Source organism: Carex rostrata, chromosome 5 (assembly GCF_964058835.1).
Source record: "Carex rostrata chromosome 5, lpCarRost1.2, whole genome shotgun sequence".
Classification (NCBI taxonomy): Eukaryota; Viridiplantae; Streptophyta; class Magnoliopsida; order Poales; family Cyperaceae; genus Carex; species Carex rostrata.
The window spans coordinates 8,831,726-8,850,460 of record NC_135922.1 but is presented as its reverse complement, the minus strand read 5'-3'; the positions used below and the strand labels follow the sequence as shown (position 1 = coordinate 8,850,460).

At 33.3% G+C, this 18,735-nt stretch overlaps 2 protein-coding genes across 3 annotated transcripts; both read left to right on the top strand.

The window, feature by feature from the left end:
- Window positions 1–9,967, top strand: LOC144554068 (vacuolar sorting protein 18-like). Of its 2 annotated transcripts, none has more exons than XM_078302286.1 (22): window positions 1–218; window positions 678–890; window positions 992–1,131; window positions 1,227–1,322; window positions 1,434–1,501; window positions 1,614–1,715; window positions 1,820–1,970; window positions 2,092–2,226; window positions 2,561–2,680; window positions 3,698–3,754; window positions 3,872–3,931; window positions 4,333–4,440; window positions 4,537–4,685; window positions 4,768–4,846; window positions 5,757–5,819; window positions 5,915–6,048; window positions 6,138–6,243; window positions 6,354–6,542; window positions 7,079–7,309; window positions 7,846–8,163; window positions 8,755–8,859; window positions 9,546–9,967. In XM_078302286.1, the coding sequence occupies exons 1-22, from the start codon at window positions 59–61 to the stop codon at window positions 9,717–9,719; spliced, it is 2,958 nt and encodes a 985-aa protein (XP_078158412.1). In that variant the 5' UTR covers window positions 1–58; the 3' UTR covers window positions 9,720–9,967. The 2 variants fall into 2 exon arrangements, with proteins under 2 accessions (XP_078158412.1, XP_078158411.1); XM_078302285.1 differs by having other exon boundaries at window positions 6,126–6,243.
- A 4,400-nt stretch (window positions 9,968–14,367) lies between these two features.
- On the top strand, window positions 14,368–16,324 carry LOC144554067 (putative glycerol-3-phosphate acyltransferase 2). The gene is made up of 2 exons (XM_078302284.1): window positions 14,368–15,132; window positions 15,428–16,324. The coding sequence occupies exons 1-2, from the start codon at window positions 14,422–14,424 to the stop codon at window positions 16,307–16,309; spliced, it is 1,593 nt and encodes a 530-aa protein (XP_078158410.1). The 5' UTR covers window positions 14,368–14,421; the 3' UTR covers window positions 16,310–16,324.
- The last annotated feature ends 2,411 nt before the right edge of the window (window positions 16,325–18,735 follow it).

Genomic DNA, 18,735 nt, shown 5'->3' with positions numbered 1-18,735 from the left:
AACCCTGGCCCCGATCTCTCTTCCGATCATCAATTGATAGCGTGAGTTCGTCGGAACGATGGATGCGGGGCAATTGTTCAGTGTGGACCCACTGGAGAGCCGTGCTGCCAGGGGCCACGGTGTCGTCACGTCAATGGCTGCCGGTAATGACGTCTTCCTTCTAGGCACCTCCAAAGGCTGGATCATCCGTCACGATTTTAACCTCGGCGATACTCAGAGTACTTCTTTTTCTCTCTCTCTCTTGATTCATTCTCATTCAATATCTCTAGATTTTCATTTTACTTGATTAATTTCAGAGGGCGAATAGGTAATTTTTCTACTTATGATGCTCTTATGATGCCCACCCAGTGACATTTAGGTAAATGCTTCCGTAAGGATTAGAAGTAGAGAAATTACCCATTTTCCCTCGGAAACTGGCTAATTAGAAGACTTGGACATTTTTCTGAAACATGCTCTACATATATTTTTGTTAATAAATGGTAAAATGGGTATTATATAAATTTAAAATGATTTTTAATAGAAAAGACAATCAAATGGGTAAATTTGTGAGTTTTTGAATTTTAGAAGGGGTAAATATGATATGATGAACTTTAGAGGGAGAAATATGTAATTCGATGTTTTTTAGGGGTATACATGAAATTCTCCCTTAATTAATTTATAAAAATAAAATGTATCAGATTTAGATTTTGCTCCGGGCCGCCCAGGTGAACAACCGGTGCACCGGGTGTTTGTGGACCCGGGGGGTAGTCACTGCATTGCCACAGTGGTCATATCAGGGGTAGCAGAGACATTTTACATGCATGCCAAGTGGGCCAAGCCCAAGTCCCTCCCTCGCCTCAAGGGCCTACTTGTCAATGCTGTTGCTTGGAACCGCCAACTCATCACTGAAGGTTTGTTTATCTTCTCTCTTCTTTTTACATTTCCATAGTACGGACCAATATGTGCTATGCATAGTACCATAGTCTCACTCAGATTGATTTGAATAATGCAGCTTCAACAAAGGAGGTGATACTAGGGACACAAAACGGGCAGTTATTTGAGATGGCAGTGGATGAGGCCGAAAAGAGGGAGAAGTATGTAAAGCAACTGTTTGAGTTGACGGATCCGAGAGAACCCATTACTGGTGTACAGGTGCTGTTCGCTTTGTGTTTGCTTACACAAATTACTTTGAGATTTAATAGTTTTGTATAATGATAGTGTTGTGTTGTGTTGTGTTGCTTGTTTAGATGGAAACAGCTTCTGTTGGCAATTCCACCAGGTTTTATGTGATGGCTGTTACTGCTACCCGTCTCTACTCTTTCACAGGCATCGGTTCTTTAGAAGTTGGTGCTTTTTGTAATCCATTTCTTTAAAGCCCTCTAAGCCTAGGTTTACTGGTAATACTTGCTGATATTCCCTTGCTGTTTTGTTTCTTTCTTTTTATTTGGTTGCAGACTGTGTTTGCCAGATATGCCGAAAGGAGAATACACTTCATGGAGCTCCCCGGAGAAATACCTAATAGGTGTGTATATAAGCTATGTATATTTTTTTTTTTTTTTTTGTAACTCATGCATACCATTGTTTTTTAGTGGTTTCAGAAATATCATTTCTGTATATTTTGCTTTTAAATGTAGTGAATTGCATTATTACATTGTACAAAGAAGGGCTAAGCACTTTGGTTGGCTTTCTGGTGCTGGAGTTTATTACGGAGATCTCAATTTTGGAGTGCAGCATAGGTACAATCAGTGTCTTCTGTTTTACTGTCAACTTCTAAAAAAAAAAACTAGAATTATTTATTTTGTGTTTTGGTGTGACTTGCTTATACTTTTTAAATAACTAGTTCTTCAGGTGGGGACGAAAACTTTGTTGAAAATAAGGGCCTTTTGGACTATTCAAAATTGAGTGAACCTGGCTCAGGTGAAGTTAGTAAACCAAAATCCCTTGCAGTTTCAGAGTTCCATTTTATCCTGCTCATAGGAGACAAGGTTAAGGTATGGAATTTTTCTTTTTGTAGTTTTCTGAACGAATAACCTCAAATTATATATGCTTTAACAATTAACTGAGAGTAATTTCAAAATAATAAATTAGTTAAGAAATGTTGTGGAATATCAGGTTGTTAACAGAATAAGTCAGCAAGTAGTACAGGAACTTAGTTTTGATCGAGAATCATCCAAAGGAATCATTGGGATTTGTAGTGACCCCAGCGCCGGAGTATTTTTTGTTTATGATGACAATTCTGTTTTCCAGGTTTGCCCCTCCTGTATGTAACTTCAGTTTTTAGTTTTGCTTTTTATTTTTTTGAAAAAAAAGGCCAAGATGGCCCGTTTCATTACTGATAGGATAGCTTAAACCTAACCCTTCTACCCAAAATATCAAAGTATTGTCTCCGATACATTGGCCATTGCATGAAAACACATAGTTTCTGCAAAACCTGAAGACTTCAGTCAGTACCAGTATACACCTGGTACCGTACCAACTGAGACAGTTTTACTTTGAGATGAACTTTTTTCTTGTTTAAAATAGAGGCTAGGCATTTTCAACCCTAATTTTGTGAAATAAATCGGTTGAGTTGTGTGTACAGGTGTCTACTCAAGACGAGGGACGTGACATGTGGCGAGTTTACTTGGACAAGGGGGACTATGCGGTTGCCTTGTCAAATTGCCGTAGCCAGTACCAAAGAGATCAAGTTTACTTAGTTCAGGTAACTTATGCACATTTACATTAAATGCAACAGTAGTTAGTGACAAAATAAGTTATGCATTCGAGGAGGTGCCCAAAATATTATATGCAAGCAACATTTTCTGCTCCAAACATACTCCAAAATCCGGATCATCAGATTCGCACCAAAATTTGTGCGGATCAGAGCTTGGGATTTGAACTAATATCAGTTTACTATTTTCGTAAACAGAGCTTAATGTTTAAGACCAATTGAGAAAAAGGTTACTTATGTATAAATTCGCACTATATGAACAACTGTACAATGCAAATATACAACAAAGCTTATTCTGCACTTCTATATGAGAGACCAAATGCGTAATTCTTAGAAACAAATTGATTTAATTTCTAATTTCAATTGAAAAAAAGAAGGGGGGTAGATAGCTGTTACCAGTTTCAATTTCTCACTGTCTCTTTGCTTTATAATGACAGTTAGTACCATTTTTTATTTTTGTTGTTGTCTTTTTCTTTCTCTCATCCATGCTTGAACTGTGGGGGTGCAATTTGCAACATCTAATAGCATATTATCATGTATAAGTAAAATGATGCTTAACGTACTTTAATTAAAATTAGAGTTGATATTTGGACTTGTACACATTCATATTTCATAAGTATTGGACCTTATAGGATAATACTAAATGGTACCATGAAAGCTACTTATGGCTGAAACACTTAACATGCTTTAATTAAATTTAGACTTGATATGCTTAATAAATTGATGGTTTGTTTATATATGCAAAACTGCCCCTATGTTTGTCAAAATTTTACTTAGTATGATATGATATTCCATAGGGGCAAATATACAAAATCTCCATTCATACAATTTTAATTGTAATTTTTTAAGTTTTACATCTTTGCAAGTGTCCATTGCAAACTGACATGACATTATTAAACATATTCTAATAAGCAACATTAGTTAGTGATAAAATAAGTTACGCATTCTACTTCTAATATCCTTTTCTAAAGACCTGATTTATATGTCTGCTGTTCTTACTCTGTAAAGGCTGATGCTGCATTTGCCATGAAAGATTACTACAGAGCAGCTTCTTTCTATGCTAAGGTTAGCTATAGTCTGATTGATAATGCTCCCTTGTACAAAAATTAAGAAAATAGGATTTATTAATTTATGTGGATTCACTGGGATGTGATGATGACGTTTATTTTATTTTTCTTATAGATGAACTATGTCATGTCTTTTGAAGAGATCACCTTGAAGTTTATCACTGTTGGAGAGCAGGTATATATACCCTATTTTAATTCTTATGTATTTTATGTATGTTTTTTCATTTTTTTATTGTTAATGTTAGTTGATTTGATTTTGTTACTAGTCCTAGGACCTATCATTGCATTTAGATGCGGTTCTTGATACAAGTTAAATATGTGCATGCTCAAGAATCCTTTTGAAACTGTATAGTTAAATCTCATAGCAACTTAAATATGTTCTGTGCTACCGAGCTTCAATCATTACATCTGCATAGGGACAGTTTTGAGTATCAAATGGTATTAATAACACAACCTAAAATAAGATATTTGGTAATTTTCCAAGTAAAACCCTAATTAATTTATAAATTAATTTTGCACTCATCAATTTAATTCTTTGATTTAAGTACAAGTATCATTGTATCTATCTGAACACAGGATGCCTTGAGAACCTTTCTACTTTTTAAGCTGGATAATTTGACAAGAGAAGACAAGTCTCAAATCACTATGATCTCTACATGGGTCACCGAACTTTACTTGGACAAGGTTAATTTTTTGTACTTTTTGTTAATACATTTGACTCAACACTTTTTTTCTTATTATATTTCTTTTGTAACTCTAATTATTTTTTATATTCTATAGATTAATCGGCTTTTGCTCGAAGATGGCACAAATGCTGGTAAAGAGCATGATAGCTCGGAATATGAGTCAATTGTACAAGAAATTCGTGCTTTTCTTAGTGACAATAAAGATGTCTTGGATGAGGCCACCACCATGAAATTACTTGAGAGGTTACCTTTTTGTTATTTCTTATAAAATACATGCAAATAATGAAGAATATTAAGTAGTGTAGGTTTATCTCAATAAATGCAGTTATGGGAGAGAAGATGAGCTTGTCTATTTTGCTAGCTTGAAGGATAAGTATGAAATAGTCATTCATCACTACATCAAGGTATTTGCTCCAATACTTGCATTGTGATCTAAACATTAAAGAATAGTAGAATGGAATATCTTTTATTATTTTTTTCTCTTGATTTTCATCATCATATTAGAGAAAAGAGTCGTTCAACGGCAATAACTAATAAATAACTAATCTTTTGGTAATTTTCAGTAATATTAATTGTATGGAAGTACTCTAGAATCATGTGTAGGTTTCTGTATAGTTAATTGGATTTCCTATTTGATTGTTTGGTTTTGTCACTGTGCATTGTCTTTCAGGTTTTCTATATAACCTGACAACACATGATAATCATTTCAAAATTTTGAAGTCTCATTTCTTCCTGTTTATACAGAACTATGGCCACCATACTTGAATTTTATTATACAGTATATATAATTAGAGGGAATAAAAAAACTAGAAAGAGAGGCACACCAGAGCAAGTACAAGTATCATAAGCTTTTTGGTTAATAAATGAATAGTAAATGTTAGGGAACTTTTAGTCCCCACCTATTAACCTGTCAGATCCAATCAATCTGTTGTGCTAAATTACCTTTTTGCCCATGCCAGATCTGTCCATTAATTAAGTTGAAGGTAGGGTTGTTCATTTGATCCGGTTTATTTGGTTTTCAACCAAACCGACAAATTTTGAATTATATGGTTCGGTTTGGTTGGCTTCTTGAATTACTTCGTTTTTTTATATTTGGTTTGGTTTAATCCCTCTTATTCTGGTTCAACCAAAGTAACCAAAATTTACTTGATATTTACTTGAATTACATCAGTTAGATTTTTGAAGACCGAATAAAATTTTGGTTTGACAATTTTAATTCAGTTTTAACCGAACCGATTGGTTGAACACCCCTAGTTGAAGGTATATGAGAGAATGTGATGTTAAAACTAAATGCAAGGTTTTGAATTTTTGTAGCAAGGGGAATCAAAGAAAGCACTGGAGGTACTTCAACGACCAAATGTGCCTGTAGAACTTCAGGTTGAGTTTGTTTTTTGCCTTTACATTTGGTCATTTTTTTTATATAATCTAATGGCTTCTTAAAGCTTCTGTATATACTCAAATTTTATTGGCAGTATAAATTTGCACCTGATCTGATAATGCTTGATCCGTATGAGACGGTTGAGTCATGGATGATGGCAAGATCCATGTTGAACCCGAGAAAACTCATTCCTGCTATGATGCGTTATACAAACGAACCACATGCTAAGTATGTATGAGAGTATAGATTCTTACTGTTTGTTTTTATATTCTATGGGTTGCTATGATTTTATTAATGTTATTAAGCAATTATTACAGGAATGAGACACACGAGGTTATAAAGTACTTGGAATTTTGCATTAAGGATTTACACAATGAGGATCCCGGGGTGCACAATCTGCTCCTTTCGTTATATGCAATGAAGGTTCTTTCTTTTTGTCACTATTCTTCTTGCTTGTTTCTACCTTTTTATCATAAAATAAAATGCATCCATGCGAACAATGACATATGGTTGTATGCATGTAATGTAAACAGGATGATGAGACCCAGTTGTTGCAATTTTTGGACATGAAGCATTCGAAAGGAAGTACAAGTGGGCCAGCGTTCTTTTATGATCCAAAATATGCATTGTGGCTTTGTCTGAAAGAGAAACGCATGCATGCATGTGTTCGTATCTACAGCATGATGTCCATGCATGAGGAGGCCGTTGCTCTTGCACTTAAGGTACTATTTTCCGATTTTACTCTGGGTGTTCATGATGATGTATGATTTATAACAATGAATGAGGCTATGGTACTATGCACAGTGCAAATTGTTCTGTACTATGAATCATGTCTTTGTTTAGAATGTCCAAACAGTCGATCTTAACCGTTCAACATGATCTCCATATGAAAATGTACTTTCATACTAAATTTCACATTTTTTTAGATTGTTTTTTACTATATTTTTTAGGTAGGTGGAAAATGACTTGATCTAAAGATTCTAGACCATTCAAAAGTAGTGATTTTCTACATATCTAAAAAGATAGTAAAAGAAGTTCTAAAACATGTAAAATTTAGTGTTCAAGTACTTTTTTCATATGAAAATCATGTTGAATAGTTCAGATTGACTATTTGCACTATGAAAACAAAGATATTGTTCCATAGTACAGACCAATCCACGCTATGCATAGTACCATGTCCTAACTCTATAACAATTTATCTAATTGTGAAGTGTGTGAATTAATGTTTGAATAATAATTTGAACTTTTTCTATAAAAGGTTGACCTAGATCTGGCAAAAGCAGAGGCAGATAAGGTAGAAGAGGATGAAGAATTAAGAAAGAAACTATGGTTGATGATTGCAAAGCATGTGATCCAACAAGAGAAAGGCACCAAGAGAGAGAATATAAAGAAAGTTGTCGATTTCCTTTCTGAGGCTAATAACAATCTCTTAAGTATAGAGGATATATTGCCTTTCTTCCCTGACTTCGTTCTGATTGATGACTTTAAGGTAAGACAATCCCAATTAGAGGTATTCATTGGATCCGATTTATTTGGTTTTCAACTTGACTAACAAATTTTGGATTAAATGGTTGTGTTTAAATGGTTCGGTTTGATTGATTTTTTGAATTACTTCAGTTTTTTATGTGGTTCGGTTTAATCTCTCTTATTTTGGTTTAACCAAACAAACCAAATTTACTTGATATTTACTTAATAGTTACTTCGGTTAATTATATTTGGTTCGGTTTAATCTCTCTTATTTTGGTTTGACTGATATATATCTTGATATTTGTATGTATTGAGTTTTGAACTTTTTAAATTTAATCTCTCTTATTTCAGTTGAACCAAACAAACTGAAATTTTGGTTTCACTATTTAATCTCTCTTTTTGAAAACCAAATAAAATTTTGGTTTGGCTATTTTATTTCGGTTTTAACTCCTAAATCCAATTAATCACAAACCTCTCAGTTTGAACTTGTGTCTCATAGTACACACACAATATGTACTACTCTGATTCCTGTTTCTTTGGCCAACACTTTTGTATTAGGATGAGATATGCAAATCGCTGAAAGGGTACAAGAATCAAATAGAGCAGTTAAAAGACGAAATGCACGATGCAACACGTGGAGCTGATAACATCAGGAATGACATAAATGCCCTTTCTCAGAGGTACATAGTCATTGATAGAAACGAAGAATGTGGGGTGTGCAAACGCAAAATTTTGGGGACGAGAGGGGCACAACAGATTGCAAGTAGTTACATGTCAGGTGGGAATATAGCGCCTCTTTATGTGTTCCCTTGTAGCCATGCTTTCCATTCGCCTTGTTTGATTGCTCATGTCACACGTTGCACGACTCATGCTCAAGTAAGTAGTTATTGATCTATCTATGTTTTACACCCGATAAATATACATGATTGAGGCTATGGTACTATGCATAGCGCAGATTGGTTCGTACTATGGATCAATATCTGTGTATTTAAGTTCAAACGGTTGATCTGAACCGTTAAGCACGATCTCCATATGAAATAGAAAAAAAATTATAAAAAATATAAAATATGGTCTACAAGCATATTTTGATCTGAAAATCGTGTTGAATGGTTCAGATCGACTGTTTAAACTTTAAAAATGGAGATATTGATTCATAGAACGGACTAATCTGTGCTATGCACAGTACTTCTGAATTATTTTTTTTACTATATTTTTAAAGTAGAAAATCACCTTATCTTAAATTCTGGACCATCCAAAAGTAGTGAATTTCTACCTATCTAAAAAAAGTATACAAGTTCTAAAAGGAGTAAAATCAGGTCTCGAAGTACATTTTCGTATGGAGATCATGTTGAGCGGTTCAGATCAACTCTTTGAACTTAGAAAAGAGAGATATGGATCCATTGCAAAGTGCCATAGCCTTACTCAAAATACATATATATATTTCTGACATGTTAATGATTGATATAGGCTGCATACATACTGGACCTCCAGAAGCAACTGAGTTTGATGGAGAATAGGTCGGCAAATGACCCAACTGGTGAACCCGTTTCGAGCACCACATCAATTGATAAGGTTGATACACTTATAAAATTTAGATTTGATAGCATAGCTAGTACAAACTTAAGCTTACTAGTGATGTTTGGTTGTGGAGTAAAGTACTAAAGTTAATGACGATTAAATTGCTTACTCCATATTATTACTCATATTTTATATCTCGTTTGGCTTAAATTAATCCTCTTGGAGAAGTAGGATATTGGGAAACGAAAATCCGTCCATGACAGTGGGTCCTACATGCGGAGTAAGTGTGGAGTAAAATAATCCGCCAAGATAGGTGGAGTAACTTACTCCGGATTAACTCACCTCTTCATCATACTCCTATTTTACTCCTCGTTTGATGGTTGAGGAGTAAAATCAGAGTAAGATGGAGTAAGAGGTGAGTTAATCACAAGTAACTTACTCCCCATTTGCTCCACTTGTAGGGTCCACCATCATAGGCAGATATACATTTCCCCAACATCTTACTCTTAAGTTATAACTTAAAACTACTAAATGAGGTGTAAAGTATGAGGAGTAAACATCTTCCTTGCTCCAATTTAATCCTTATTAATTTTACTCCACAACCAAACATGACCTAAGTGTGGAGTAAGGGGTTTACTCCACAATCAAACATGATAACTTCTGAGTATTTCTACAAAAGAGGGTCCTTAATTTAGTACTAGTGCTGATGGGTTCATATATGTGTAATGTAACATGCATAGATACGGGCGCAATTGGATGAAGCAGTGGCAAGTGAGTGCCCCTTTTGTGGGGATCTAATGATAAGAGAGATATCTTTGCCTTTCATTCTACCTCATGAATCTGAGGAGATGGCTTCTTGGGCAATCAAACCGCGAATCCCGCTTCTTCCTAAGATCCTTCCCATGACAATTTGATACTATCTATTGATGCCTGTCTTTAAATTGCTTCTTTTTTCACTTTGTTTTTTTTTTACTTAAATGGGTGTGCATAAATTTAATTTTGTGTAATTTTTTGTATATTAGAGAAATAACATTTTGTATAATCTCAGTGTGCGTTAGAAAAAAAATAAGTTTATTTTTGTCCCTTTTGCAAAACTGTTTACAGTTTTAAACAGTTTTGCATTTTTGAAACTTGTTTTGTACTGAGATGTGAATTATCTTTTTCTTTTAAGGAATTAATAATATATGTGATTTCGCTCAATTAAAAATGTCTTATAAACAATTACATATTATAATGTTTATTACAAGTACGTGATAATGTAAATTAATCATTAATGTAGCTTGCTTATTGGACAATTTTATTGGAATTGTCACGTCGTGCGGAAATATAAAACAAATATTTTATTCAAGTATCAATTAATAACAACATTGAATGATTGAAATAGGTTCTATTGACGTTTACTGGATTTACAAAAATTTCAAAGATATTTATTAGATTTAGACGAATTTTGAGTTATGAATTCCAATGAAGTTTTATACTAGGGCCTGACCCCTATATTAATTTCAGTAAATTTTAATAAAGTTTGATACTTGGGACTTCACTCCCATCCAAATTGTTTATTATGATCTCTATATGAAAAATGTGTTTGGATGTCAAATTTTACATTTTTAAGATTTTTATACTATTTTTTGTAGAAAGTAAGAAAATCACTTGATCTAAAGATTCTATATACCATTTTGAAAGTAGTGATTTCTGTATCTATTTATAAAAAATAGTAACAAAATTCTACAAAAATGTAAAATATGGTTTTCAAGTACATTTTTATATTGAAATCATGATAAACGGTTTGAATTGACTATTTAAGTTTTCAAAATGAAGATATGAATCCGTAGTACAGACTAAAGTGCGATGTGCATATATACTACTGTAGCCTCAGTACTCAAACTATAATTCTATTATTTATGCAAAACCACTTGAAACGAATTTGTGAAATCCAAAACTAAGTATTAATTGCTAAAATATCAGTAACAAAATCAAATTTAACACATTTGGTCAATCTAAACTAACAACACATAATCTCAAGTTGTCAATCTCTGCACATCACAAAATATCATATGGACTAGGCCATACAAAAAATTATAAAATCCAAAAGTTATCGGGTAGGATAATCTTGAAAATAAACTAATCTTCATAATCAAAATATATATTATTGTCAGAATATATACCATGACACGTTAACGTGAGTCATAGAATATCAGAGTAAGAGTGGCGAGCAAGGCAGAAGATTGTAAAACATTTGTTTACCTTCAATGTAATATATAGTTAGATATTTTTAGATTAGAGAAATATGCATATGATCATGAGGGTGTGCTGTCTAGAAAAAATATACAAAAATATTCTCTAATTCTATTCAAAATTAATAAAATAAAGGGAGGAAAGGAACTTCATGGAAGTGCTTGTGAACCTTAACAAGCAATCTATAAACAGTGTTAATTATTGGTAACCTACATTTCCCCTTTTGCTGACTATGGTTATATATCTTTTCTTTGTCATGTAGTTGACTTTTCATTATGTTTTTCCTTTTTCTGAAAGCCATCTAGAATCCTAGATCTTGTTTTGTTCTTTGGTGTCGCTATGATTGACCTAATTATGTATTAGTTCAGATTTGATATGGAGAGCGATTTGTCAGAATCAAGTTCAACTAATGCCATGTCATGTCCCACTAATTTGATATGATGCATACTACACAACAAAGCAACTAATCAACTAATTAAGACATGGGCTCTAGGTATAAATATTTACAATTTTTAATTAATTTTCTTTGTCATATTATGATTTTTTTTTCCTGAGGAAACAATTTATCCAAACAAATTAGTAGAGAAAACTTATTAAAATTGGTATTAAATAGACGAGTAGCAAATGAGGATTTTCTCAATTAAGTACAAAATTCGGGAATTATTTGTTAAGGTCTAAAATGTGTGATTCATGCATAATATGAACATAATTTAAGAGTGTTACTTTGTTTATAATGCAAAAAATATTAATACTTGTACAAATTAACAAAAAAAATTAAAATTTATATGGTATTAATTACATATGATGTACAATTCAATAATTTGTTGAATTTCGGAAAAGAAAATGCAGGTTTAATATGGATATTATTTAAGATTTTTTTTTTACTACATCGATCGAAGCCATCTTAATTTTCTAACTTGCCACATTCTCGACTACAAAATAATCAACATGAAAAAGACCCATTTGTGCCTTGTTCATTGTATAACTGGCCATATCACTACAAGAATGGAACAGTATCCGCGAGGGTAAAAAGTGACTATCCGTGATGGTATACCAATAGATTACCAACAGAAATATGCACGACGATACCCTCGTGGATGACAATAAGGTACAATTAGGAAACTATTATTTATTAATTAACAAAATATGAGAATATATGACTGCTGACAAGGCATGACAAATTCAGAAATTGGTAGGAAAAACAAAAGCTTTCATTTAACAAACTTCCAAATTTACATTTACGTACACATTCCTACCTACAGCTAGCAAATGTTGTTTTGCTCTCTATTAATTGTTTATAAATTTTCTCCTTAAAGTTATAGCTTCCACTAAAAAGTGGACCCCACAAAATGAAGCACTTATTTATAACTTGAACTTATTTTTTTTTATTTGGTTCTGTCCCTACAAATATCTAGGTCAAACAGCTTCCCAGCCAAAATTCATTTCATGTTACACAACAAGCTCTGAAAAAAAAAGAGACAATAATTTCAATTTATGAAAACTCTTATTAGTTAACGATCGACGAATCTGTACGTCAAATATTCATGTTTACATATTAATAATGGAAAAATATAAAATGCGATTACATATATATTGAAGCACTTAGAAGATGCATGTGGCCCCATCACGTGCGATTACCTATAGTGAAGAAAAAAATGTGATGGGATCATTTTTTTTCCAAGTACTATGACATGATGAAAATAATGGATGATAAGTCACACAAATGAGCATATTACATGCGGTTATACTGTGGTCAGAGATGAAACCAGAATTTCAAACAATGGAGATTAATCATATAAAATTTTCATGCTGTGTATGAGGGCCAATTTTATGCTATCCTTATTATTTTACTCCAAACTATATAAAAAAGCAAGTATAATAATAAAAAATTGAAAACAAGTGGCAGCTCACGTTGAACTATTTTCTTTTTCACACTTTAAGCTAGTTTCATTGAAAAAAGTTAGTCATGTGATGTGAGGAGATGAAATGACTAAATCAATTTGCATGACGTATTGTGCTTTGTTTTTAAGTAAAGGTTTGGAGATCAAGTCATTGAACTATTTAAGATTCTTATCATAAAGGATTGCCCCGTATATGGCATTGTCTTTGTCACTAGACCTAGAGGTGAAAACCAATCAAACACGGATTGGATAGTGGTAAAACCATATCAGTATCCGTTTTTTTTTTTTTGGATACGGATATAGATCAGATATTAGATGGATACATATGGATACGGATTAGATATCGGAGTAGATATATACATAAATATTTTATAATACAAAAATGTGTCACTACATGCAAAGGTAAAAGTGATTTTTACCGACAGTCTCTTTCCGGGATCTCCTTTGAGACATTACGACATGCAACCATTGTGGTGCATCTTATGCCACAATTCAGAACTCCATATATATATTACAGCTCTCTGTAAGAAAAGTTACATATATAACCTATGCCTTAAATTAAATTTCCAGGGAAAAGTTGAGCTCATGTATACCTTTCATTCTAGACTCTAAACTGGCTTTTTCAAGCACACACAGTGAGATGCAATGCAAAAGATGATAAAGTACTAGGTAAGTCCACCTTAAAGAAAAGTAATCAAAATTAATAATAACCCTACAATAAGGCCCCTATGTTTAACATAACCACTTTTGGTAGTTAGGCTAAACATTCCTTTACAAATCTTACTTTTCAATAGAAATTTACACCTCTATGTTGAACAGGCCAGCTAGCTAGGCGGCTAGTTACCAAGTTATAAAGGAATCAAAGCTAAATTATCAATAATTTGGAAAATGCAGTTGATCTCTTACCAACCATACCAAACATCCTGGTCTGATGTTAGGTAGCGTCAAACCTAGGTACCATATGTCATATGCAGATATAAAACTGTGGGTGCAATTAATTAATTAACTAATTTTATAATAAACCTTTTGAATTTAATTATATTTGTTTATTAAATGGAAGTTATATATAAGTTGACCATGTGAAGCTGACATCTAGAGAAGGCAAAACGTGCTGTGATGTGACTGTCATGCCGTGTTTGTAAAGACATGTACGTGTGTGTTTGTGTTTGCATCAGTGAAGTCATGTGTTTTCTTCTTTTTGAATAATTGCTCTTTAAAAAATAGTATTTCTGGAACATATATAATATTAGTAGCACTAACCATTTAAATTATTAGATGTCTAACCACAAAAAACTCAGGCTCACTAAATCATTCAATATTATATTTTTTTCACTAATTCCTTTTTAACTAATCCCAGGCTGGCTAGCCTATACATACCCCGTCTTTCATCACGTAACCTACCTTCACAAAATATCAATCTAGTACCAGAAATATATTAGAAAGAGAGAAAGAGAGAAAACGATCAAACTAATTTCAATATATGGCATCAACAATCTTCCTTCCAAAATCATTTCTTGCATCATGTCTTCTCCTGCTAAGGACTCTCTTCTTCTCTGACCAGCACAGAAGTAACCCAAAATTACAAAAATGCTATCCTAGACCTAAACCAGTTCATGACAAATTACTTGAGCAAATACAAAATTACCAAGATAAGAAAACCCTAGTATTAGACTTGGAAGGAGCTCTATTTAGATCCAACTTAATATTTCCATACTTCATGGTTATTGCACTAGAGGCTGGTAGTTTTCTTAGAGGCATTATTCTCTTATCTATTTATCCATTTATATGTTTGTTGAACCAAGATATGACAATTAGGATTTTGACTATAATCTCCTTTTGTGGGTTGAAAGAGGAGGAGGTAACTAGGGTTGGAAGGGCAGTTTTACCCAAGCATTTGTTAGAGGATGTAGGGATGGAGGGGTTAGAGATGATTAGGTCTAAGATACAGCCATATTCTATCATTTGTGTTACGAGAATGCCACGTGTCATGGTGGAAACATTTGTCAGGGAGTACATAAAGGGAATGGAGGTGGTTGTGGGAAAAGAGGTAAAAACTGTGGGTGGATATTACACAGGATTTGTCATGGTGGAAAAGAGATTGGAGAGGAAATTAGGGTTACCTTTTGGTGAATTTGTAGGGTTAGGATGCTCTCGCATGAGATCTCAACACCAACTTTTCTCTATTTGCAAGGTGAAGTATATACAACATTCTCTTGTTTGGTTCTAAATTTAATAAACGGTTTATTAAGTTTTTAGCTAATTTTGTTGCCTATAACATATATATGAATGCATATACATGCTAGTTTAATTAACATATATATGGCGGCATCATATAAATGTGGAACCGGAAATTGTTTTGATGGGGTTCATAATTTTTTAATACTAAAAATCTAATAGTGAAATGTGATGAAAAATAAGAAGTGATAAAATGCAAGACAATATAATTAAATTTTTTATCTCATGTATCATTTTACTATAATTCACAGGATTTTTACTTTGTAAATGATGCTGCGAAGAGGAAATGGCATGCATTGCAAAGAGACAAGTATCTAAAACCCCTTATTTTCCATGATGGCAGATTGGCCATCAGGCCTACCCCATTTGCTGCACTAGCTATGTACATGTGGCTCCCACTTGGCATACTCCTAAGCCTCATTAGAAGCCTTGTCTCTGTCTGCTTGCCATACAATATATCCATACTCATTGGGGCAATTTTTGGAATGAAAACTAGGGTTTCTTTTGAGGCCTTGGTTAACCAATGTAACGATGCCGATAATAAATGTGGTGACAATTCAGGCAGGCTGTTCATTTGCAACCACAGAACACTGCTAGACCCAATTTACATATCAGCAGTCCTTAACAAGCAGCGTATATCGGCTGTTACATACAGTGTCAGCCGAATCACCGAAAAGATTTCACCGATCAAGACAGTTAGGTTGACAAGGAACAGAGAAGAGGATAAAAGAAGGATGGAGACACTGTTAAAACAAGGTGACTTGGTCATCTGCCCGGAGGGGACCACCTGCAGGGAGCCATACCTTCTGAGGTTTAGCTCACTGTTTGCTGAGGTGGCAGAAGAGGTTTATCCTGTCGCACTAATGACCAAGGCGGGAATGTTTTATGGTACATCTACAGGTTTGTTCAAGTTTTTCGACCACTTTTATTTTTTGATGAATCCTTGGCCTGAGTACGAGGTCAAGTTCTTGGAGAAGATGTCAACTCGTTCGATTGACGGGAAGAGCTGTGCGGGTTTTGAGGCAGCGAACCATGTCCAAAGCGAGATTGGTCAGGTGCTAGGGTTTGGTCTGACTAAACTTACAAGGAAGGACAAATATCTGATGCTAGCTGGTAATGAAGGATTAGTGTGAAATTAATTAATATGAGTGTGGAGAGAAGAATATAATCATGGAGGCTTGGATGCTAATATGAGTGTGAAATTAATTAATTAATATGAGTGTGAAATTAATTAATTAAGGAATTAATATTTTTATTTGAATAGAGGTCACTTGTTGATAACTTGATATGTTATTTAATTTAATTAGCATTAGTTAGTTTGTAAAATTCTATGCAAAGGATCTCATATGTATTAGTAGCGGATGCTTGTTTAATTTTCATCAAATAGCTTTAATCAGTTTATTTATTATGATGTACAAATTGTACTATATTCTTAAGAGGATAAGCCCAATTAAAGTATATGAAAGGCCCATTCAGCCATCCTGTTCTGGAAAGAAAACAAAAACAAACTGGGCCTAATGGACCAACTTTGAATAAAAGCTGGGCCCATATTAATCTCCCTTTCAGAAAATTACTAAACAACAAGTTACCAGGAAATTATTAACCTTTAAAAATAAACTTAAAATATAAAAAGTCCAACGTTGTATGCATGATCTATATTATTCACATGAGGGTTCAAATATCTCCAATTTTTGTAACTTCATCATGCCTCTATATTTTAAATATTAATTTTATTAAACTAACATAGGCGCAAATTACTGTTTATTAGAAAGCCACTGTACCTCGACACAAATTTTCTGCAAAGTAGGAAAAATTTATTAAAAACGAAATCTTTCTATTTACCTCGAGATTTCTTATTTTCACACAACTTCCAAATATATCTTGTCACCGGTTAAAGTCTTACAATTGCTAAATATAGATCGACTAACAGTACCCCCCATATTAGTCCCCTAAATGTCCCCCACGCTAAAAGACAAAAAACGTGCGACAGAGGACCTCTAATTGACTTGGACATCAGATAACTACTAGCAACCTACAGGGCTAATGCGATTTTTCATCGTTGATAGACATAGTATTCATACCTATGGACTTAAATAGTCTTACTTATTATCCATAATATTGGTCAAATGTAAACACAAACTGTTGGGGGATCATTAATTTTGGGGACCAGTAACGACTAGGGGGACCACTGACGACGTCTGATAGCCTGAATTGGGGACCGCAACCGTTTGAAAGCGACATTTGCCAAGATTGGGGACCACTATAGCGAATCTATACAATGAAGTATTCATATCAAACAAATGAAATATTCATATCTAAGTAATGAAGTATTTATATCTAACAAATGAAGTATTCATATGTTGACAACATGAAGTATTTATATGTTGACAACACGAAGTATTTATACATATAAGAAATAATTTATTTTATATGAAAACTATTATATATTATAATTTTGAAAAATTAAAAACTTCTTTTCTCCCACTCATATACATGGGATGACACTAATTAGGTAAGAAACACAATTACAATGTAAAACTGTTGAACTAAAAGAGCATAAATTTAGATCGCATGTTAACATATTAATTTCTATAATTCTTAGTTACAGCTTAGTAATTATGCATCTTGAGTGCTTTTGATATATAAATTGGTGACAGATAGCTATCAAATTTCAATTAATTACCAAAGCTACATTGAAAACTAGTTAACAGCTAAGTCGAAATATACAAACTAAAAATTATAATAGTTAATAGAGTTCAAATATAGAAGACTAAAATTAAGAATATAATAATGGTTTCTCTAACAAAAAAATGAGTAAGATGATGGAGAAAACTGAAATGGTTCCTTCTCTATTTTCCTCAAAATAATTAATGGCTGAGCTAGGTAATTTTGAAAGGATTTTGTAACATATATTTACAATGATTTTTTTAAAGCAATTTTTATGAATATTCTATTACTTTAAAAAAATATAATCTATTACATGGTGGCAGCTACTCCCAAATTGTGTTGTCTTGTTCTACCTTCTCACAAGATGGTTTACTTAATTGCAGAGGGAAGATGCTTGAGAAGCCACTAAGTATTATATTATATTTTTGGGCTGTGCTTAAATTCTTACTGGTTGCTTCTCTCTGGGTGCACCGGCCGGGAGAGAACATGAGGCTGAGGTAAATGTGTCTCTACTCAGACACTGCAAAACTCTGCCACTAATTTAATTTGGTTCTCTCTCTACATCTAGCTCAAGCATCTTCCCAACCATAAATTCTTTTCATGTTGCCAAGGTTAAAAATTGCAATTTATGAAAATAATTATTACTTGACAAAACTTTACGCTAAATCTTCATTTTTTTTATTAATTTATCTTACTTAGTTTAGCTCAGTAGTGTATCTAATAGTTAACACGGGTTTTATCTCAAATTGTAACAGGATGATTCTATGACCTCTGGATTCGAGGCCACGAGGAGGTACCAGATCCTAATGCATGGCGAAGATCTAGCTGCAGGCACCAATTATGGCAATCCTCAATTTTTATTTTAATAATGTAAATGTATCTATTCATATGG